The 23,160-nt window shown below is 34.3% G+C and overlaps 1 protein-coding gene across 3 annotated transcripts in view; it reads right to left on the bottom strand.

The window, feature by feature from the left end:
• Nucleotides 1–23,160, bottom strand: part of RICTOR (RPTOR independent companion of MTOR complex 2) — a 64,488-nt gene that overhangs the window by 17,646 nt on the left and 23,682 nt on the right. For 2 of the 3 annotated variants that reach the window (XM_044664261.1, XM_044664270.1), the window contains exons 12-22: nt 18,436–18,635; nt 18,064–18,190; nt 16,623–16,787; nt 16,368–16,444; nt 15,644–15,722; nt 14,541–14,650; nt 14,225–14,312; nt 13,250–13,342; nt 12,729–12,835; nt 9,347–9,576; nt 5,913–6,924 (exon numbers count right to left, since the gene is read on the bottom strand). In XM_044664261.1, the coding sequence (XP_044520196.1) occupies nt 5,913–6,924; nt 9,347–9,576; nt 12,729–12,835; nt 13,250–13,342; nt 14,225–14,312; nt 14,541–14,650; nt 15,644–15,722; nt 16,368–16,444; nt 16,623–16,787; nt 18,064–18,190; nt 18,436–18,635 (2,288 nt within the window). Of the gene's footprint in view, nt 1–5,536; nt 5,609–5,912; nt 6,925–9,346; nt 9,577–12,728; nt 12,836–13,249; nt 13,343–14,224; nt 14,313–14,540; nt 14,651–15,643; nt 15,723–16,367; nt 16,445–16,622; nt 16,788–18,063; nt 18,191–18,435; nt 18,636–23,160 lie in introns of all 3 variants that reach the window. The other variant, XM_044664254.1, reaches the window with a different exon arrangement.

Raw genomic sequence — 23,160 nt, 5'->3', positions numbered from 1 at the left:
GGGGGGGCGCGGGGGGGGGGGGGTTGAAGGGGAAAGGGGAGCATGAATCATGTAACCATGTTAAAAATGAATATTAATAAATGTTAAATAAAAAAAAAAAAAATAGTTCTTGCTAGACTTACCTCATGTCTTTTTTGAGAGGCCTATTAAACTGTCAGAATAGGGAAAGAGAACTGATAATACTGGACCATTTCTTTGCTACGTGGTAAAAGGGACTCTTGCTCAGTACAGGTTAGACCAAATTGTCTCTGAAATCCCTCAAAATCTTGATATTTTGATTCCATGCACACCTTTCCCCTATCTCCTGTACTTTGGATGTTCTACCTCTATCCATGTTGACCTCCATATGTTTCACTTTAAGAATGAGTTCAGGGGGCAGTTGGGTGGCTCAGTGGATGCAGAGATGAAGGATCTAGGTTCAAATTTGGCCTCATATACTTCCTAGCTGTGTGACCCTGGGCAAGTCACTTAACCCCCGTCACCTAGCCCTTACCACTCTTCTGCCTTGGAACCAATACACAGCACTGATTCTAAGATGGAAGGCAAGGGTTTAAAAAAAAAAGAAAAAAGGAGTTCAGATGCCTTTTTATTTTTCCATGAAGACCTACTAACTTCCTTAACTAAAAGCAGCAACTCCCTCTTAAAGTTTCTTAAACTACTCTGTTCAATTTCTCCTGTGTAATCATATTCAAAAATGTAATATAGTTATTTGTGTACATGTTTCTTCCTTGATTAGACTGCAAGGTTTGTTCAGTTTTTATATTTATCATACTTATTAAACATTATGACAGCGAATTAAATGTTTTTGTACCCATTTACATTTTAAATACATAAATGTCAATGATTAAAAGGCCATTATTTTTCAGTTACTACATGTAAGCATCTGGAAAATGTGTTTATTCTCACTTACTTTTCCTTTGATACTATTGTAGTATTTATACACTGTTCTTTTAATTTTGCCTTTTCATTCTGCCTTTTTAGATATTTCTTTACAGAGTTTTCTATTCTGTGAAAATCTAAATTCCATTATATCAGTTTACTAGAATTTAACCATTTTTCTAATGTTTAATATAAAAGTTGGCTCTAGTTTTTTGCAATTGCAAATAATACTACAATGAAATTCTTTAAAGAGAGAGCTTTTATTTCCTTTTGTTACATTTCAAGGTATATTTCCAAAAATGATTTTGGGGGTTACTTTCATAGTATACTGTGCCAAATTTCTTTCCCAAAAAAAACTATATTAATTTCTAATTCCACCACAGTATCATCAATATTGTTTTGTTGTTTTCAATTATCTGTGCCAATATAATGAGAGTTGTTTTAATTTGTATCTTTCAGTATTAGGAGGCTGAATTTTTTTTTTTTTTCAAATAACAATTTAGCACTTATACAGTGCTATTTGACCTTCACAACAACCCTGGGAGAAAGGTGCTATTATTCCCATTTTACAGAGAGGAAACTGAGGCAGCCAAATAGGGCTAGTATCTGAGGGTGGATTTGAAAATTTCAGGTCCAGCACATTATGTATGCCCTGTGTCATCTACCTGACATAATTAACAATTTGTCTTTCATTTTTAGTAAATTGCACTTTCAATACCCTTTGCTCATTTATCTATTGGGGACTAAAAGATGACTTGGTAAATTTTAAAAAACTTTTTATATACTTTTGATGTCAAGACTTATCTATCATATTCATTAGAAATATTTTTCAATCTGTAATTTTCCTTTGATTATATTATGTAGAATTTTTCTTTTAATTTAAGTCTATTGGGAGGGAGGGGGAAAGGGCAGCTGGGTGGCTCAGTGGATTGAGAGCCAGGCCCAGAGATGGGAGGTCCTGGGTTCAAATCTGACCTCAGAAACTTTCTAGCTGTGTTACCCTGGGTAAGTCACTTAGTCCTCATTGCCTAGCCCTTATCTCTCTTCTGCCTTGGAACTAATACACAGTATTGATTCTAAGACAAGTAAAAATTTAAGTAAATAATTAAGTATATTTCATCCCTATTAATTTCTATTTAACAGAACAGTCATTTCCCCTCCAAAATTAAGGTAATACCATTTTCTTCCACTTTTAATATAGCTCCATTTAGCAGCAATTCATTGAGCTAAGGAATTATGATATATGTCTAAATGCATTTTCTATCATATTAAAGATATGCTTTGTTTTTTAAAAAAAAAACCTTTTCCTTGGTAATTTTACAGCATCAATATTTTTTTGGGTAATTCTTCCATTAATTTTTTTCTCTTACAGTATATGCATGTCTCATATATCTAAATTAATTTAAGAAGTACGGTCGCTTAATTAATCTAACCCATCCAAATATTATGTCCTTATAATTATTTGTCTTTCTTCATTTTAGTCTTATAGCTTGAAAATGTACTTATACATATCATATAGATTTCAAAGTAGGTTAATTACAAAGTATTTGATGATTTGTGTTGCTAATATAAATAATATTTCTTTTATTATAATGTCTACTTAATCTTTATTTCCAATATATACAAGAGAACATAATTTTTGTTGGTTAATCTTTTATCTTGGAACCTTCTGGATTCATCTACTGTTTTCAATTTACAATTGATTTTCAATGAATGAAAATTACATTTAACATGGCTGTACCAACATTGTCCTGCTTGTCTGTAACTCCTTCTGAACATCCTTCTGTTCTCCTCTGACATTTGGATTTTCTAGATATACTATTAAGTAATCTGCAAATAATAATTTGACCTCATTTTCAATTTCTATAATTTATCTAATGTCTTTTTCTTGTTTTATTCTGGTTGATAGTATTTTCAATATCATGCCAAAGAGAAGTGACAAATACTTGTTTTGTACTCATTTTTAGTACAAATACTTTTAATGATTTCCCACTATATATCATGTTAGTTATTAGCTTTAAGAAAGATGATTTTCATTGGACTGAGGTAAAATCCCTCCATTCATATTCCTTTTGGTGTTTCTGACACAAATTAATGTTGGAAAAATTTTCCACTTCCTTAAAACATATTGATAAAAATTTTGGTTTATTTTTGTTTGTTTATATGTTGTAATATATTGATTTCCTAATGTTAAAAAAATGTTCCAGACCTGGTATAAACCACACTTGGTTTGGTTACTTTGATTTTTAATTAAAAATTAAATTATACTAATAAAATTTAAAATATACAAATATGTACATGCTTATGTATGTGTATGTATACACTTATAAATCAAGGAAATTAATCCATAATTTCTTGAATGTTACCTTTGCCAAGTTTAAAATTAACATTATGTATTTATGAGAAATCATGTAATAGATAAAAGGCTAGCTTTCAAGTCCTAAACCAAGGTTCAAATCCTACCTGTGAGAAGAATGGCTAATTAACAATGGAGAAGTTTCTTAACTTCTCAGTGCCTTAGGCAACTCTTTAAAATCCTAAAGTAGAGGTCACTGAAGATCTAGGACTAAGGAGATGTACAGCAGAAATTCCCCAAAGTAATAAAATCAAAAGTCCAGATCTTACACACACACACACACACACGTACATGTGTCTCATAAAAGGTACTGCCACTATATTATAACATTATAACTATATTATGACCCTCATCTTATAGTTAAGAAAATTGAGGCAGAGGTTGGGATTTGTCCAAGGTCACACAGTGAGTGTCTGAGGACACATCTGAACTCAAGTGTTGACTCCAGGCCTACCTAGCATTATATTCACTGTGCTTTCTCTATATTTATGATAATCTATACAATTCAAGAATTATTTCTTCTTCGAAAGTACTAAAGAATTCATTTTGAAATTGTCTAAGCCAGATATCTATCTCTCCTTTTCTGGTATCTTCAGGCACAACACAAGCTTAATTCATTTAGATTTTCCTTTCCTCCTACTTCTGTAGACATTCAATGATATGAATCTGGCTCTAAGGATTCCTTTAGCTATACATCACAGATTTTTAAAAATAGTACCATTATCATCTTTTAAATACTGTCATTGATTTCTTCATTAATTCAACCATTGTTTACTAATACTTGTTTTCCTTGTAATTTTCTCTTACTGATATTACAACTTACTTCTTTCTCGAGGGTGGGGAGGGGAATGGGGAGAGGAAGAGGAGGTGAAATGGATTTTAGGAAGATTAGGTCCCTTTATCTTACCCAGGCTACAGTCACTCATGGGCCTAATCCCACTACTGATAGGCATGGGAGCAATGACTTGCCCTATTTCTAGTCTGGGTCAGTTTGCCCTTCTTTAGGCTGCCCAGTAGCACTCTGCCCTGGGCTTTACACATTGGTGCAGGCCTTAGGGCAAACACTTAATCTGTTTTTGTCCTTATGTAATGATCCAATGTTGTATCCAATTAGAGGAGTATGCCACCACACTCCGGTACCACTTACTTCTAATTTTATTGTAAGAATGCAATATGTCCATCATTCCAAAACCACATAATAATGAGGCAAGAGCAAGATCTAAAGCAAAACTCTATTATGGTTGCAAAAGTATTCAGTGAATGGGTTTTGTGACAATTATTTTGGTTCCTCAGAGACCTGTTTGATTTAACTTCCAGCATGAAGAGAAGTTTTATAAATGAATAAACATAGGCTAAATAATAACTTCCAATAATCACAAATATTCTTTTAATTCGGTAATGTAATCTTTCCACTCTGTGACACTGTCTAGAAATACATTCCAGTTAGAGGGTAGACCTTATTGAAAGAGAACCGCTTACTGTTATTAAAGGAGGAAAGTCACTTTTAAAAATGTTAATTGGAGCATCAAAATATCAAATATATTTTAGCAATAAGTATAAAACTACAGAAAAGGATTTATGACTAAAAATATTTGGTTCACCAAGAAAAAAAGTAGAAATCATAGCTACAGTTGAAGATATGCTAAATTCAATGCAACATCTACTAATTATTTACTGTGTGCAAGTCACTGTGCTGGGTTCTAGAAATACAAAAGCAAGTATTATAATTTCTGCCTTCAAGAACCTGAAAGCCCACTGGCAGGAATATGTTATGCAAAGATATATAGATATATAAAAATAATACAAGGTAGGGAGTGAAGGGTACAAAAGTGAGTTCAGATAAAAATGCCCTAAAAATATTTAAGAGGCAAGGAAAATATTAGCAGCGGGGAATCAGGAAAGGTTTCAAAGAAAAAGTGACACCTGAGGTAATACTTTGAAGAAAGATAAGGAATCTGAAATTCTGATCTTGTCTGTGTGTGTGTGTGTATGTATGCATATATGTGTGTATATATATGCATGTGTGTGTGCATGCATGTCTATACACATGTATGCACATATTTTTAAATTCTAATCTAGACAACTTCAGTTCATTTAACTAACAATGTAATCTCCAAGTATTAGCAATACTCTAAATTTATTCTTAAGAAAAATATAATTCAAAGAGAGGGGGCAATGTCTTCTATTTTTATTGTTTCTAACTGCTTAAAACAAATAGAAATGGAAATTATCACTGAATTTGTTACTGAAATTATTTTTTTTAAAAAGAGGTCAACTTTTTGGGCCTTAAAATTGACCTACCTGAAAAGGTTGTTTGTTATTGTAGGTCTTAAGCTCCTGATTCCCCCGACATGCTTCTTTTTAAAATCGATCCTTGCAGAAGCGAGAAATAAATAAAAAAAAAAGCTTGTGACTTATGTGTCCTAGCAAAGTATGTATGTTTATTTTCAGGGTCTACAAGGAGTTTCTCTCCCCCCCTTGCAACTGCAAGAATCAATTTCAAACCATATCAGACAATCGGGAGCTTATAACCTACCATAGTAAACAATTAATAGCTGTCATTTATAATGCCTAAAAAGATGTAAAACATTTCTAAAATATTATAAGTTATAGGTTAAATTATAGGTTAAATCTCTTAACCTGAATTATAATTGTTAACTTAAAAATGGGTGCTTACCTGCTTGGTGTTAACCTTGAGTCAAGACTACCAGCCTTCATGGTAATGGTGTCAGTAAAAAGAACATCTTTTGCTGGTGACGCCAAAGCTTCAGAATGAGATAAAGACGGATGCATTCTTTGTTGTTGCAATCTTTTCAATGTAGCATAACCAAAGGCATCTCTAGAACTTGTATAGCTAAAGTTATAATCTGCTAGACTTTTAACTGTAGCAATAGAGGGGGCTTTAAGGGACTGTGCTCTACGAGGAAGTGTATGAGAAGAACCTGGTGGCACCAGGGACACAGAGTTTGATTTTGAAAGAGGCAGGTGGTTAGACTGTGGTGTTGAACAGTGGCTTGTTTTAACAGTTTTAGTACTTACCACTGTACTCAAACTTCCACAGTCTGTGTCCATTGTTGTAGTGTCCACGCCTACTGTTTCTCTTGAAGGACTTGAGCTCATCGAACTTATACCACTTGTTGTAGTATCTGTATTGAAACTTTGGCTACGTATCTTCATATGTGAACTTGTAGAGTTGTCGACAACTAATCTTTCTCTGCTTGTGTTTTCCCTGTGATTTTCTGTACCGAGACTCTTTGTAAATTTTAGATCATTTTCTCCAATACTAGGTGTGCTACCAGTGTCTTCAATTTGCTTGTTTCCAACAAAAGAAGTTTCTAATCTTAATGTTTTCTGAACTTTGGACAGGGATGTGAAATCGTCACTATGATTAAAGTCAATACTGGATGGCTCTGTAACTGTTCGGTTTCGCCTAATGCCAGATTTATTTTCAGAAGTCAACTTGCCCCCTTTTGGATCACTGCTACTACGATGCTTTTTATTAGGCAGAGTAAGGGAATTTAAGATACGATTCTTCACAAGTCTACTAGAGGCAAAAAAGGGGAATGGATTTTTATCCTTTATAGGCCCAGTTCGATCATAAATTGTTTGCTCTGCATCCTCATTGATATCAAGAAAAAATGTACTAGTAGAGCTGCTGCCAAAACGGTCATCCTCCATTATAAACATACCTAAAATGAAAGATGCCACATTATTAAATGCATTTAAAATTACAAATATTCACTCTTTAAATTTTAGTGATCATTTGATCTTAAAACTTAGGATAGTTGGTATTGTAAATTAATGTTCACGTAGGTCAATAAACTATTAGATATACTAAATCTCCTTAGAAAGCTAACCTTGAAAAAGTGACACCTGAGGAATAGCCAAAATTTATATAGTACCGTGAGGTTCACAAGAGACTTTATATGCACTGTCTTATTTGAATAAGTCATAACATCTAGCCACAAGGTGGGTTTTAGTAATTACCAGAAGTAGAATTGAAAGCTAGATGTCTCTTATCTCTATATGTCACTGCTAGGTAAAGACTATTTTATAATGAGGTCCTTCCTCCTGGCACTTCTAGTGATGGAGGGTCAAGGAGGTAATGCTTCAGTAGATCAATAACATCTCAAGACAAAATGACATTAGGGAAGGGGCAAATCAATATAATACACAACAATTCACAAATAAGAAGCTAGAACCGGAGTCAGATTTTTTTTGATCCTGTGCTCAGAGAACACACAAATCATGAATGGAAGAGAAGACATGAGTTTTTTTTTAAATCTTTACCTTCTGTCTTTGAATCAATACTATGCATTGGTTCTAAGGCAGAAGAGTGGTAAGGGCTAGGCAATAGGGGTCAAGTGACTTGCCTAGGGTCACACAGCTAGGAAGTGTCAGAGGCCAGATTTGAACCCAGGACCCCACCTCACCCCACTCCATCTCTAGGCTGGCTCTCAATCCACTGAGCCACCTAGTTACCCCCAAGAAGACTGATGATTGAAAGACTTGTACTTTGGATGAACCTTCAGCAGATTTACAAGTACATTCACAAATTTAACAGTTCTAATCAGGAATCTGTAGCTAAATTATAATATATAATTAAGCTTCATTTTGTATTAACTATTTTCTACTCTCAGAGCTACAGCAACTGCCATAATACATATAGCCTGCTTATTCTGTAAGCAGAAGTAGGAAATCAGGCATAAGGAGGAAAAAACAATAAAACAACATGATAAAAGCAGAGGCTGCCAAAGGATTCAAAGCAGCTCCACATTATATCCTACAATGCTTCACACATTAAATTCAAAGTAATACCAACAGGAACCATATAAATAAAGAAGGAAAAGATATGAGAGGTGAATGAGACCAAAAATTGATATTCAATTCCCAAAGTACATAGGCAGAGTCCTCCAAGGGTCTTACCCATCCGATAATCAAGATGCTGTAATTTCTCTCTGAGCTATAATAGTGTGGAACATATAGAGAGATTTTCACATGGACTGTGGATAAATATCTATGGAATGAATTCCAGAATCCCACTTCAACTAAGTCCTAACATTCAGGCAGCCTAAAGAATGTAGTTGTTGTCATCCTTTCTGTCTAAGTTCTCAACAACGAATGAAGAACAAGTTAAAGGCAAAGCTGATTGGGATTTAAGATGGATGGGGGAAGCTAGATGACTCAGTGGGTTGAGAGCCAGATCTAGTTAAAATCTGGCCTCAGATACTTCCTAGCTGTGTCACTCTGGGCAAGTCGTTTCATCTCCATTGCCTAGCCCTTACTGCCCTTCTGCTTTGGAACTAATACACAGTATTGATTCTAAGACAGAAGGTAACAGTGTGGGTTTTTTCTTTTTAAAAGAGGGGGAAGGGGAGGCAGCTGGGTGGCTCAGTGGATTGAGAGCTAGGCCTAGAGACAGGAGGTCCTAGGTTCAAATTTGGCCTCAGACACTTCCCAGCTGTGTGATCCTGGGCAAGTCACTTGACCCCCATTGCCTAGCCATTACCACTCTTCTGCCTTGGAACCAATACACAGTATTGATTCCAAGACGGAAGGTAAGATTAAAAAAAAAAAAAAAAAAAAGAGGGGGAAGGAGATTGGAGTATGTGTTTCCCTGAACTGGGAAGCATGTTATTTCAAAATTCTGGAGGAATTTCTATGTCCGAAGGAACTATTCTCAATGCAATGGGAGAATACCTGATCAGAATATCTAGAATAGAGGTTCTTAACATTCTTTGTGTCATAAACTCCTTTGGCTATCTAGGTAAACTACATATTAAGAGCTTTTCTCAGAATAATGTTTTTAAAGCCATAAAATACATAGGATTAGAAAGGAAACTAATTATATTGAAATATATTTATTTAAAATTTTTTTTAAGTTTATGGATTGTAGATTAAAAATATGCCTGTTCTGCACTAAGGGGATGTAAATCTTTAATTGGGTGTTATTGCTAAATGAAAGATTACATGTCTTAAAGAGGGTATCCCAATCACCTTAAAAGAAAACAGAAAAGGCTTTCATGATAAAGAACAAACTCAACATAGTTTGAAATTTCACATACAAACAAGAATTTTCACTTTGTTTAACTGAACTGTAACAAAGCTTACTTGATGGTGCAGATTCACTTTCACTATTGTGTCTAGAGCTGGTAGACTCAGAGTTTAGACTCAGAGTGCTTGGGATAGAAGAAAGTTCATTGCAGAGCTGCTCCATGTCATCTGGAACCACTGGCCATGGTTGTTTGCGACTGTGTCTCACAGCATCCCAATTGTGAAATTTTAGGATATCACATCCTTGTTTAGTTTTGGCTATCAGACCAAGCACGTAGACACAGGTTCTGCATAAATTGTCACATAAAACATGGAATTTTTTTGGAACCAACAATTTAAATGAAAAAGTAATTTTCCATAAATAAATTATTACTCTACTATTTGTTTATATTTCCTTAAAAAGCCATTTTATAAAAAAGTCAGTTACATTTCAGAGCTCCTTGAAACCTTTGATCATTCTATTAGATGTGGGGACCAACCCCAGATTTCTTGAATTTATTCTATTTTATCACAAAAAGTACCTTCATGAACCTCTGTATCCTGATAATATATGTGTGCATGTGTACACATATATACTTTTGATATAACCCTAAAAGTTTCCTAGGTCAGGTACTAAATCCTAATTTCCTTTTAGAAAGTCAAACAGCTGAAGTTGATCAAGAGAAGCAAAGTTAACAGGTATCTAACTGATAAGAAATCAAACCACTCATAAATTAAATGACTAATGTAAATGGTTGGTACTATCTAAAGCTACTTTCACCTTGAACCTTGGGTAAGAGCAGGCCTACGCACTAAGAGGATGACAGAAACATTTCTCTATATTTTTATTCTCTTGCTTAATTAACTGCTCTCATCTGTCATCCTCCCAATATACTCTGCCCCACCACTCCTAGAAGAAGAATCAACAACAACTCCAACACCTCTTAACGTGCTTATCCCCACCATCATTCAGAAGATAACAAGGGCACAAGTATAAGAATTCCAACTGCTTATTATCAATGATCATATAATTCTTCTACTGCAAGCATACTGGAAATGTAATTTCATAAAAAAACTCATGAAATTTTATTCTGAAACTACTTATGCCAATAAGTAGATATATTTTATAAAAAAATAAAACCATAAATGATTGGGATGAAAAATAAAGGACAAAAGTCAGTATCTCCAAAACAATTAAGAAAGATTTCTTACAAAAACATTTATTTTAAATATACCCACTATACATGTAGTTTAAATAACTATAGGATCACAATCATAAAATTTGAAATTTTTTCTTAAGCATAGCTGTATTTACAACAAACTTAAAATGCTATACAACTTGTTTTCTTAAAATATAGACAAGCCTGATTAGAATTCAAAGTTCCTCAAGTCTGTATCTGAAGCTAGTTATTTATAATGTGATAAGTTATTTTTTTACAAAGATAGTATAAATAATGCTCAATGATTAGGTCTTGCACTTAGTTATTTAAATAGTGATGAAAGTTTACACTGAACTAATGAAAACTCTTATCTGGCCATTACTATTCCTGGCTTGGGACTAAGGATACAATGGATGGCTAAAGACAGATTTTTGTGGGGAGTGTAACAGGTCTAAGTCAGTTTAATTCAACAAACATTCATTAAGTACCTAAAATATAGAGGGCACTGATGTGTATTAGAGATATAACAACAACAAAAGATGGCAGTCTCTTATTATGTTATATATAAAGTATGACACAAGGACAAGTATGATGAGGGCAGAGTAGAGATTCAAACAAAAGGTTCTGGAAAATCTGAGGAAGTAGGGAATAGTAGAGAAAAATCTTCAAAAGCAGAGATGAGGCAAGAATACATTCAAGAAATGGGTAAGGTGAGTAAATGTAGGAGATAGCATGTAAAGTTTGGTGTAATGATCTCCAAACATTTTTGATTGTGCACTGGTATTAGTTTAAAAGAAAATTCATCTGCACAAGCACCCACAATATATGAATGTTTATTTAAAAATTATATACATGTATTACTATGCATATAAAATAAACACAAAAAAATTTCAAAGGATGAGATAAATAATATTTTTAAAATAAAGTTTTATTTTATTTCTTCCCATAGTCCAATAATCCTCTTACACACACTTGTACTTTAAAGATCATCGCTGGTTTGGGGAACAACTAATATCCCTCTTTTGGATGGAATGTAAATGTATGAAGTAATGTGAAATAAGGTTGGAAAGGTGGCCGAGGACTACACTATAGAAGGTATAAAATATCAATCAGAGAAGTTTTAATTTTTTCCTTGAAGCAATAAGTTTTCACTGAATCATTACTAAGCATGGCAATGGCATTCATTCCTTTTATTGATCCAATAAACATTTATTAAAGATCTATAATATGTAGAGATAGAAAAGTCTCTACCCTTAAGAAATACACATTGTAAGGGGTGGAGAATGAGTCAGCATATAACATATACAAAGATAAATGAATACAAGAGATACACAGAGAATGAATCTAAAATCATGAATGAGGGGAGAAGGCACTAGAGGGAATTGTTATCATAGTAAGTGGAGGAATAAAGATGAGCTCTGAAGAAGAAATATTGTAAAAGGTGGAAAAAAGAAGCATATTCTAGGCATGAGTAAAATTCATACAAAAGCATGGAGACTAAAGAGAATATCAGATAAGAAGAAGAGCAGGATGGTTAATATGGCCATCAGAATAAACCACAGAACATGTAAAAGAAAATAATGAACAATAAAAATTAGAAGAGAGATATGAAACAGAGAGAACTATTAGAAAGCTACTGAAATAATGGAGGTGAAAAATAATGAGAATCTGAAATAAGATAGTGTTTATTACAATAGAAAGAATGAAACTAATTAAATAGAATTACTGTATGTAGAAATGACAAGCCTTAGCAAGTGAATTGGTATGAAACAAGGAGAAGAAAGAAGAGAAGAAGGAAAATAGAATGAAAACAAAGGTAACTAAAAGGACTAGAAACACTCAACAGAAATATGGTCAAACCTGTATCTCAGAAAGATTATTTTTTGGAGCTCTGTGAAGGATGAATTGGGCTGAGGAGAGACCAGTTAGAATCAAATTTGTGATTTCTATTCAGCAAGTTTCTTTAATCATCTGAGACCAATTTGCTGAGATTTATAGTAATAATTCAGGATCAAGAGACAGAAGTATTGATCCCAGACAAGTTCTATTCCTGTTAGGTCCAAGAGAAAACCATTTCACTTCTCTAGGTCTTAAGTTTCCTCATCTATAAAAATGGAAGTTAATCTAAACTGTGGTCTTATTATCACAATGATCTATAAGATCATAATCAACATTTCTAGTTATAACCCTTACAAAATTATGGATCAAACACATGAGGTTTATTGTCTAATACAATGCACTCTATTCTAAAGAGATATATTTTGAATTGCTATTAAAAAAAATTAAAAACAAAAGCATACCCTCTAATAGAGAGAACCTCACAATGCTGTGCTAATGCCATTATATCTGGAATCACATTCTCCTCTTGAAGCAAGTTAAGACCCCAGTTTGATGATCCAATATTACCCTGGAATAAGAAAAAAGATTTTTTTCCTCTGCTTTTAGATAGGGTTACAAAACATAGAGGTTTTTCAAAAAACTTGGAAAAATGAAAAGATATAAAATGCATCCCTCTCTAAAAGACAAATGCAACACCATACCTCCCCACACACACACACACACACACACACACATACACCAATGATGGAAGAATTAAAACAAAAAGATTTTTCCACAGAAAACCAAACTCTTCAAAAAGATTATTGTGGAAGGAATGAATACAAAACAGATTAGTGGAGATTATTTTAGTCTTGAAAAATTAGGACTAATAATAAAAATTCCAAAGAAATCTATTTAAGATAATATGCCACTAAAGGAAAAAGTAAACTCCAGGAAATGACAAAGCTATCACATATTTACCACATATTTATTAAGTACTAACCAAGGCCCAAAGGGCTGCCTTCAGCTGCTTAACTCCTTCCCACTTATCCAACATCGGTGAACGAATTGTGTAACTGAGATCTGGAACAACACTCTGGATAGGGAGGTGGAGAAAAAATACCATTAATGATAATAATAATAATAATACACTAGATTTCCTTTTTTGCTATTAATTCCCAATTACAAGTTAGTATCATTAAAGCTATACTGTTACATAAAATATACTAATAAAAAATGCTTTTCAAATTCAAACAGTAGCTAGTTTCTTAAGGATTTTTTTTTATTTCTTCACAACTACTTCCTCATAAATCCCTGTTTTCATCATGGCCTGGCCACACAATAAGTCAAATACAAACACACTAGCAGCACAATTGCAATGAAAATGTACAAAAATCACTCACAGGTGTCTAACCAAGTCATATATCTGTACAATATATATTTATGTGCTTCCTTTTTGTTCTTAAATTTAGATATTTTCCTTTTTAAGGACAATGGCAATTTGCATTATGAGTTTGTGTTTATACACACTCAATACATAAATCACCTATACTTGTGTATACGCACATGGGGGATGGGGGTGGGGGGGTGTTTGTCTCCAAGATCTGGCCCTTTCTCAGACACAAACTATGTAATCCTAGGTAAGTAACTTAACTAACTAAATGTTCTCAGGAAACTCTCTAAACCATATATTATAGAGAAAATACTCTGTATTGGTAGAGGAAGTTTCTTTACTCAAGAGATTCTCAATGCTGAATGCTGAAAACTCAGACCTAGTTTTTATCTGTAGCTACACTAAGATTGAGATAGTATTATGAAAATAATTTCAATGTTTTTGATCAGTCATGGAGAACCTAATTAAACCACTCAATCTGCTGCTATTATATGTTCCTTTTCAAAAAACATGTAGTCACAAATTCACATTTTAAAAAGTCAGTCATACCCCATAAGCAAATCTACAATGAAATTGCATCTTTACCTGTACTTCCAACAAATGACAGCCTGTTTTGTGGTGTACCAATTGTCCATAAAGGTGTATGGGCAGATAGACATGTGGTCGCTGTAATCTAGTATAACAAAAATGATTTGATAAAACTTATTGATCAATTCCAAGTATGTTAACTTAAAATATTACTGACACTATAAAAGAAAATTAGACGATTTGCCTAATTATTTCTACACTGATACATAATTAACAAGACAGGATGAAAAGAAAGATAATTTAAAAAGAAATCAGCTCGTAAATTAAATTAAGTTATTGATGCACGAATTATTTCTGTTAAAGATGACAATACCTTTGGTTACTCCGACGAACATAGTTATCACCATCTACAGGTTTACGATAGGTTGTAAGTGCTTCATTAAGTTGTTCCTCAATCAATTCAACATATTTTGAATTGTATTCCTAAAATGTAACACAGCATTAGTACTACATATGTCAACAGAAATGATTATAAAGCAATACCTAAAACCCTTGAAAAATTCATACTAATATTAAATTTTCCTTTCATTTGTTATTTTTAAGTCCATAAATGTATATATATGGTGCTCATTAGTTAAATTCTTAATGATATTCTAAAGAGAATAATGCAAAAATAAGGAAATTGGCCCTAAAAGATGTCAAAATAAGCTGAAAAAGTTTAACTTCTCAAATCTCCAGCATTAAGGACTGTTATCTACTTTTCATGGCAAAATGAGAATGTCTTTACCACAGACTTATGTAAATTACTGGCTGAAAGTGAATTTTGTTAAGATTGTTGCACTAGGGGACAGCTGTACATAGCTCAGTGGATTGAAAGCCAGCCTAGAGACGGGAAGTCCTAAGTTCAAATCTGACCTCAGACACTTCCCAGCTGTGTAACCCTGGGAAAGTCACTTAACCCTCATTGCCTGCCCCTTACTGCTCTTCTGCCTTGGAACCAATACACAGTATTCCAAGACAGAAGGTAAGGGTTTTATAAAATTAAATTAAACAAAATAAAAATAAGATACTAAAATAAAAAGGACAACTTTAGAGTATAATGATTATGTCAATAACAACATGAGCAAGTTTTTATGAAGAATGTTTGTGACCCTGCTAATAACTATAAAGAACAAGAAAAACTATCTCTGTAAGATCATGTATTTTTGCAGCTAATTTAGAAATCTGTATAATTATTGAAGTGTAATATCAGTTTCATATATTGTAGGCATCTAATTTGTTGCAGCAAAAGAAAACCAATGCTAATGAATTATAGAAAAACATTAGAAAGATTGTTTGAAAGCCTTCTGGAACTACATGTAAATTAAAACTTCACACACGTACACACACAAACATGCATGCACACACACAATATTTTATAACTTCCTCACATCCCAAATTCTAAAACTTTTATATCCTGATTGAATTAAACATTACCTTATGCCATTTTTCCATTTGCTTTGTTACATATCCCCTCTCATTAAGATAGGAAAACCCCTTTGGAATTGACAGAAACCTATAAAAGTAATAGAGAAATTAAAGATTCAATACCTACAATGTTTCAAAGGGCTAAAGTTTAAGGGCTTTAGCCTCCATAACTAAGAAACTGAGGATTCTTCTATATCAGGATACTTTGAAAATTCTTTGCAAAAAGACATACAAGATCATAGGTATAGCATTTAAGAGCTGGAATTGATCTTGGAAATTAATTAACTTAACACTCTCATTTTCCAGATGAAGAACTGAGAGTTAAATAAATTTTCTAAAGTCATACAGCTAATGGTCATAAAATCAGATTTCCTACATAGGATTCTATTCAGTACAAATAACTGACCCTCTCTCTGATTATGGATGAGATTATATGGTAAGGAAGAGAACAGTGAAAAGAAAAAATAAGAAAGGGGATACGTGAAGACAAATAAGTATTTAAGACTGAATGGTATTTAATCTTGAAACGTGTCCTATGTTATGTTGCTCTAATACCTATTTAAAAAACAGAGGACTACTTATTAAAGAAATGTCATTTTTTTATTATCCAGAATTTTCTTATTTAGATGCAATTTTATTATGAATGTGCTATAAGGATCAATACAGGTGATATAAGAAAAAAAAAAAGAACCTCTCCCAAAACAAAAAAAGAAAATGCTTGCTTAATATTTACCTAAGAAGGAGAAGCAGACCTTTGTCTCCAAGATGAGATAAAGCTGGTTTCATCTGGATGAGAGCGTGAAGGTTGGCCTTAAGGGAAAAAAAAATTATCAATTGGACAAAATATCTGATAACTAGGAATTCATTTAATCAATCATTTACTCAAGTTGAAAAATAAATTTAATTATAAAATAACAACATCATATTAAAAGTCAAGAACTTTTCTCATCCACATTTAAGTATTTAAAAATGAAATGGAAATATTCACCTTGTCTTCACATGCTTCATCTAAAATATCAAGAGCTTCTGAGGAAATTGTTTTATTTTTATCATGCAGCTGGGTCACTAGCAACTCAATTCCCCAGTTACTGAAGAACTCTACATTGGCCCTTAATAATACTCTTAAATGTTTTGTTGCATACAACCTGCAGCCCTGCAAAAGGAAAATGATTTATGAAAAAGCAGAATAAACTGATTAAACACATGTTTTTCTTCTTTTGAACCAAGAAATGGACTTCTTATGTCATCTTTTTTTTTTTTTTTTTAAACCCTTACCTTCCGTCTTGGAGTCAATACTGTGTATTGGCTCCAAGGCAGAAGAGTGGTAAGGGTAGGCAATGGGGGTCAAGCGACTTGCCCAGGGTCACACAGCTAGGAAGTGGCTGAGGCCAGATTTGAACCTAGGACCTCCCGTCTCTAGGCCTGAATCTCAATCCACTAAGCTACCCAGCTGCCCCGCTTATATCATCTTAATGAGAAGTACCTCATCACTGTGTTAATATACTACACTAAAAAGTTTTAGTTGATTTTCCCTCTCCTCTTCTCTGCTAAGAAGATATTTTCTCTACCAGGCCAAGTGTTAAAAGAAGTATATTAAAATTTCCCTTTGTATATACTAGTCTTATTAATGTTTCATCACAATCAACCTGTATTGATTAATAGTATACTATATGCCAGGCATACTGCTAAATGCTGGAGGATACAAAGTCAGAAAAAGAAAGTCTGAGTACTTGACAAGCTCATATTTTATCCAAAGAAGAAACATGTTTGGTACACAAACTAAATACAAGATAATATGGAGAGGAAACGCATTAGGAATTGAGAGGAATCAGGAAATGCTTCTTGTAAAAGGAAGTGGATGGGTTGAATGCTACAGGAAGTTAGACATTTTTAGAGGTAGAAGAGGGAAATGAATGCACTGTAGACATGGGGATCACCCACTACAAAGAAAAGGAGACAGGAAGCAGAAATCCCACATGTTAGGAACTGCAAGACTGAATTTGCTCCAGGTGCAGGAGGAAGGAACTGACAAGGTGACCACAACCATTAACCCCTTTTTCCAATATTTGTAATTGAGTTCATGTAATTAGAATTTTCTCCCCAGAACATTTTCCCAGCTCCTCATTTTCCTTCTCACATTACGTACAAACATAGGGAAGATATAAGTTTTGTGTAGCTCCTCCCTCTCTCTCTCAGTTCCCGGGAATGTGGTTGTGGAGGTTGGGTGAGTCAGGCAGGAAAGTTTACTCTCATAGTTTTACTTAGGTTTTATACTTTTGTTCTTTTCATTTTTTCTACTTTAAGTGATTACTAATAAATCTTATAAAATATAATACTTGCAGTTATTGATATTAATTTAAATCTTACAAGTTTAAATTATTTTTATGGCTATTCATAAAATGCATTTTTCTTTGCTATGTTACACTCACATCAGTAGCTGCAGTTAGGATTTTGGAAAGGATAACTCTGGCCAATCCATCTCTACTGTAGTCCAAACTTGAAACTGTCAGTTTCAGTAAGTGATCTTGGTTCTTCAAGGAACAAAGATTAAGAAGACTAATGAAAAATAAAAAAATAAAAACATTAGAATACAGTTTGTATATGAAAGAGTAATATGCATCAAATATTAAGCTGAAATATCAAAGAATCATCATTTCCATTTAAGCATTGTATTTTTAAAATGTTTCAGTGACAATGTTTATTTTGACAAAATGCAAGATCAAGTTTTTGTTTTTTTGTTTTTAAAAATTAGAAATAAAAAATAAGCCTCATCACATACTAAAAATAAGAAGGATACTCACCACTGAAATACATTGCATTTTTCAAGCATTTTAACTCCATGAGGATGACAGGAAAGTGTTCCAATAAATAAAAAGTAGTGTTGACTAAGAGTACTTAGTAAACCATTGTTCTGAAGGCTTCTTTCAGATTTCATTCCAGATGAGGAACTAAGCCACTGAACAATATCTTTTACTAATTCTTCTAAGTATCCTTGCCCATCCTAAAAAGAAGAGAAATAATGAAATAAGAAAAGTTATAACTGTATTAGAAAACAAGTAATGTTCTATAGCAGAAAAATCAAATTAAGTACAAATAAATTTAAAAAATCAAAAGAAGGGGCAGCTGGGTAGCTCAGTGGATTGAGAGTCAGGCCTTGAGATGAGAAATCCTAGGTTCAAATCTGGCCTCTCAGACACTTCCCAGCTGTGTGACCCTGAGCAAGTCACTTGACCCCCAATGCCCACCCTTACCACTCTTCCACCAATGAGCCAATACAAAGAATTTAAGGGTTAAAAAAAAAATAGCAACAGAGGCAAAGTAAAAGTTCAAATAAGGTGTTCTAGGGGAGAATATACTTTTACCTGAGTGAATAAGTTTCTCATTCAAGGACTCTTCAAATAATTTTGTTCTAAATCCATTTAAGTCTATTTCACTATATTCATAAAATTAATTTTTTTAAACCCTTACCTTCTGTCTTAGTATCAATTCTACAGTATCAACACTACAAGAGTGGCAAGGATTAGGGAATCAGAGTTAACTGACTTGCTCAAGGTCACATATGTAGGAAGTATCTGAGTACAAATTTGAACCCAGGTCCTTCTGACTCAAAGCCTAGTGCTCTATCCACTGTGGTACCTGGCTGACTCAAAATTACTCTAAAAACCAATAAATATCAAGCATGTTTTAGTTAGTGTTTTCATTATTACAACAAATAACTTTTTTTAAAATTTTAAACCCTTAACTTCTGTGTATTGACTTATAGGTGGAAGAGTGGTAAGGGTAGGCAATGGGGGTCAAGTGACTTGCCCAGGGTCACACAGCTGGGAAGTGTCTGAGGCCGGATTTGAACCTAGGACCTCCTGTCTCTAGGCCTGGCTCTCAATCCACAGAGCTACCCAGCTGCCCCAACAAATAACTTTTACCATATCTTGTGTCCCATGGAAGTTGGTTGAGTGCTTTCCACAAAAAATACTATTGGAAAGGCAAGGTTCTTAGCTGAGAGGGTGGGGGGTTAGAGCCATAGGAGGATTGAAGAGGGATGTAGAAGTTGGGAAGAACCACTATGGAGACTGCAGTGGGACAGTGAGTTGGTAAGGAAGGAATAGTAGGACTGACTAGCAACAATGGACAGTTGAGACTATAGAACATAATTCTGTAGTGGATCCAGTTTTAGGATTTTCTCCATCTTTGTTTACTAGCAAGGGTGTAAGAGCAAAGGTGGTGAATTATGGGGTGATCCAAGGCTGAGGCTTAGCAACATATAATCAACAATATAAGGGGGCCAGGGATTCAAGAAGATAGTAAAGGAAGAACTCCAGAAGTTATAAACATGGTAAAAGAACATTGATGGGTGATGGCAAGATCAAGGGTATGATTATTTGTGTGTAGCTAAAATAGGTTAGAGATGGTCATGGGAAATGAGCAAGCTGAGAAACTGGAAGGTAAGGATACTTGAGAAACTATCAATATGTACACTGAAGTTCCTCAGTTTAAGGGCAGGAGTTGGGAAGGATGTGACACAGGAACTGGAAGAGAGAGTCCTAGAAATCAGTAGGTAACAGCTACTAGAATCTTGTTTGCATGATAAATATGGAATGAATCTCATAGGCGAGCATGTGTGTTATTTGGAACTCTGGGGGGTCCCATTTAAAAGTATTTTACAAACTTCCTATGGACATGTGGGGGACTTTGAAAATACATTTTCCATGATCCAATGGGCTTCCGGTTTGGGGCGTGGTGATGTCCCCAACGTATAGCACAGCTTAAATTCGGAGTTCAGCCTTGAGACGAGCTCTTTGGCTACTTAGGGAAGATGGTGAAGTAGCTGAAACTAGATTGTAGCTCATAGGTCAAAGTCCCCTGCCCCTTACAAAATGAAGTGACAAAGAGAAAAATAGCCATAGCCAAAACTAGCCAGAAACCCCCTACATGTTTGGGGAAAACAGCCAAAACCACTAACTACAAAGGCTCTCCAACTACAAAGGCTATAGAAGTTACGCTTCAGGAACTATAGGGCGCCCCTAAGTCTGTCAACACCCGCCACCTTACCAGCCATCCCTTGACACCCCCCCTTAACCACCAGCCCGGAATCCCAAACGTATATAATCTTTGCTCTGAATATGCATCACTGGAACTCCTTTGCTAAGCTCCCCTAGCGCGCACTAGAAATAAAGACTTCCCTTTGCTTGTATTGCATTGTCTCCGTGTGCTCCTTGGGTGGCGATTCATTCAGACCCCAACAATGGGAGGAGATACGGACGGGCAGCATTTTTTGAAGTAGTCAGGCGTGGTCATATATATTTTTTCAACATGGCTTTAATTAAAACATTATTTTTTCCTCATAATATCAGCCTTTATCATTTTTAATCCTTACATTTATGACAACCACATCGGAAAAGAAGCTCTCAATGTTTTAGATAGCCTGAGAGTATTTAAAATCCTCTCCAGAAGCATGGACCTGCTCTTGCCGTTTTGGAGCTTTTGGTTCCGTTTTTTCTTTTCTCACTGTTCTCCCCAGCCACGTGGCTGATTTTCAGGGAAAGGGGAGAGTGGCTTTGCTCGCAATGTTTTTGCTAAAAGCAACAGTTTGTTTTTGCCTGCCATTGGACTCTGCCAGCCAGCTGAGCCTGATCCACCCTGGAGGGGCAAGGAAGCCGTTTCTGGTTTCTGACCTTAACCCCAAATGCTGGTGCTCCTGCCTCGCTTAACTGCCTGCCGAATCCTGAGCCCCCCAGTGCAGACACCCTCCGGCGATTCTCTGATCTCCGACTGATCCCTGGCCACCCCTCTGCCGCTCCCGAGTCCCTGGCTGTTTTGAATTCAATCTCAGAGACTGTTTCAGCCACTGCAGCTTAAGATTTGGGAAGTATTGCCTCCCCCTGCTCTCGTTATTGACTTTTAACCTGAAAGATGCTTTTACTCCATTTTAGCCCTCCACATGTTTTCTCTAAAGCCTGACCTAGGCACTCCCATCCTCCACGTGGGTTTTCTAAAAACTGAACCTAAGCTTTTCCCTAGCTGGGCTAGCGTTTACTCTTCAATAGGGCCGCATGGCGTATTTCAAACTTTCTTGCAATTATTTCAAACTTGAAACTCAGGGGAACTTTGAAATCCCTTAAGCTCAGAGCAGAGCTTAATTATAAGGACCTTGAATTGGATCAGAGGTGGATTTTAAAAACTCAGAACTGAATGGGTTTTATTTCTGTTTTAAAGAGACTGTATCTTACTGTTTTTTGCTGATTGGTTTTGGGAATTAATTTTGTCATTTTTTGTTGATTTTCCTGTTGCACTGACTCATTTTAAGCTAATATAGTTTTGGCTGCTAGATTAATTCTGTTTATGATTTCATTGTAACTCCCAAATAATGAACAATCTATTAGAACTGGTAAAAGAGGATTTTTGTTTTTTTTTTATTGTATAGCTTGTTATCTGGTACTCATACTGTATTTCCTAATTTATTTAAGGTTTCATTTTTTTTTTACTGTACAAAAACAATGCTGTTCTATGTACCATTTATGAACATCTTATACATTTTAAAGGTGTAAATAGCCTTATATATAGTGGATTTGCCATCTAACCTATAGGAGCATGTGGCTTAAGTTTTTATTCTATCTTGATAAATGTGTACAACTTTGGAGATTTTGATGCCTTGAGAATTTAAATTATGATTTTATAAGAGGTTTTAAATTTTACTTTAGATCCTAGTCCCTTCTGTATAAATGATAAGATTTTATATATTTTATTATAAAGAATTGTTGTCTTAAATGGGTAGAAGAAACATGAAAATTTCCTACCTGGGATTTTTTATACAGGAAGCCAGGAGGGCTCCTGTATGCTAATATCTCTGTCTTTAGCTTGCTTTTCTATCAGAAGGACCTATATTCCTGAGGATAATTCTGACTCAGTAGGTTTTTTTTTTTTGAATCAGAAATTTTTTTTTTTTAGGCTCTGCCCCACAATTACTATGGAGGCAGTAACAGAGTTTGTTGAGAAGATATCTTAGCGAAGGTTTGAATTTTTAACAAGTATACGATTTTTTTTTTAAACATCATAGCAAGTGATTATAATAATGGGTTGTTTACTATTGTTTTAAATTGTGTTCTTAGAAATTATGGTACTCTATTTGAATGTACATTGTGAATCTGCTATTTTGTAAAACCCGTTTACACTCACAGCTCATGCAAAGGCTTAACAGGAAATGAATCTCATTTTTGGGTGAAAAACCCTTCACTAGTTCTAAGCTATTTATTTTTTGATTTTTAAAACATTTTATTTTTCTTCCTTACATGTGCAATGCAATATTTGTTCTTTTCCCATTTTTTTTATCCTTGAGAGCATTGTATTTTTTTCCTCTGAAATTATTTTTAATTTCCTTATTGCTTTTCCTTTTAAATTTTTTTAATTAGAGCAATTGAATTTTTCCTTTTTTCTCATTTTGTGTTAATCCTTTTTTGATTTTACAGTGATATAAGCTTAATGCAAATATATATTTGCTATATTATTAATGCATACCTGAAAAGCCCGAG

Source organism: Gracilinanus agilis, chromosome 1, assembly GCF_016433145.1.
Source record: "Gracilinanus agilis isolate LMUSP501 chromosome 1, AgileGrace, whole genome shotgun sequence".
NCBI classification, from domain to species: Eukaryota; Metazoa; Chordata; class Mammalia; order Didelphimorphia; family Didelphidae; genus Gracilinanus; species Gracilinanus agilis.
This window is presented reverse-complemented; position numbering and strand designations above follow the sequence as displayed.